Source organism: Sinocyclocheilus grahami, unplaced genomic scaffold (genome assembly GCF_001515645.1).
Source record: "Sinocyclocheilus grahami isolate Dianchi unplaced genomic scaffold, SAMN03320097.WGS_v1.1 scaffold456.1, whole genome shotgun sequence".
In the NCBI taxonomy this organism is placed as follows: Eukaryota; Metazoa; Chordata; class Actinopteri; order Cypriniformes; family Cyprinidae; genus Sinocyclocheilus; species Sinocyclocheilus grahami.
The window spans coordinates 1387142-1388337 of record NW_015505635.1 but is presented as its reverse complement, the minus strand read 5'-3'; the positions used below and the strand labels follow the sequence as shown (position 1 = coordinate 1388337).

Genomic DNA, 1196 nt, shown 5'->3' with positions numbered 1-1196 from the left:
CCGAATTGTGAGCTAAAAAGTCAAAGTTGTGAAATTGCAAGTATATATCCCTCAATTCTGCCTTTATAACTCACAATTCTGAGAAATTTCTCACAATTGCACAATTTTTGTAGTCGGTGGCTGAAGCGGGCTTCCAGAGAAAATGGTTTCAAAGCAAACCCTACATATGTTTTTTTCAGTGTAGGTCAGCAAGTTGTGTTGTGGTTAACTAAATCTGCCCGTGGGTTAGTTAAAGATGTGCACTAACAGTTCTGCAATCTCTGCTCTCTCTTCTGCTCTTTCCAGTTCACCCTCCAGAATCACCAGCTTCCGAGCGACCTGCAAACACACAGAAGACATTCACAGATCCGCTCCTGACTCAAACCACAGAAGAGTGTGTGTGTCTAACCTCTTCATATTTGCGGTCGGCCTCCTCAGCGATGTGTTTTGCTTCTTTGAGCTGTATTTCCTGAATTTCCATTTTCTCCTCATCTTTCATCGCACGATTCTCAATCACCTTTATGCCTCTGGATACAAAAAAAAAGCAAAAAAACACAAACATACAAATAAATAGAACGTATGCATGATGCATTTCACCGTCAGCAGTTCTTAGTGAACAATTTCATGATGCATGATTTTTAGTGAGCAACTGATGCACACCAGTGCTATTTTAGTTTCAATTATATATTATTATAGTTTCTCTTAATATCTATTAATACACAATACAAAGAGGATTGCTAATCTCAAAAAAGCCACCGATTACATAAAAAAAATCTGAATACTAAATTTTTAGCCAACTGTTCTTATTAACATTATGCTAATTAGATGGATGATTCAAATATTGCATAGATTTTATATTTCAAATACAGTTATTATAAATATATATATAATATGTTTTTGTCATTTTCATTAGGCTATTTTTTTCCCCAATATGTCTATATGGGTTTTATTAACTTATTTCAGTTTTAGTTTTAGTTATTTTAGTACATCAAGTCAAAGTAAATGAAAATGAGAAATGTTGCCTTGGCCACTAGCTGAAATAAAATAATGTTAATTTCACTTAACGTTTATTTTATCTCAAGTAACAATGTAACAATTCAAGGATTTTTTAAATCTGTAAAAATATGAACTGTAATGATTTAGATTTTATTTTTAAGTGTTAATGTTAACTGAACATTACAGGTGCATCTCAATAAATTAGAATGTCGTGGAAAAGT

General features: G+C 32.9%; 1 protein-coding gene across 3 annotated transcripts in view; it reads right to left on the bottom strand.

The window, feature by feature from the left end:
* Window positions 1–1196, bottom strand: part of LOC107552722 (tropomyosin alpha-1 chain-like) — a 26448-nt gene that overhangs the window by 6369 nt on the left and 18883 nt on the right. For all 3 annotated transcript variants that reach the window (XM_016234690.1, XM_016234689.1, XM_016234691.1), the window contains 2 exons: window positions 389–506; window positions 248–318 (listed from right to left, as the gene is read on the bottom strand). In XM_016234690.1, the coding sequence (XP_016090176.1) occupies window positions 248–318; window positions 389–506 (189 nt within the window). The remainder of the gene's footprint in view (window positions 1–247; window positions 319–388; window positions 507–1196) is intronic.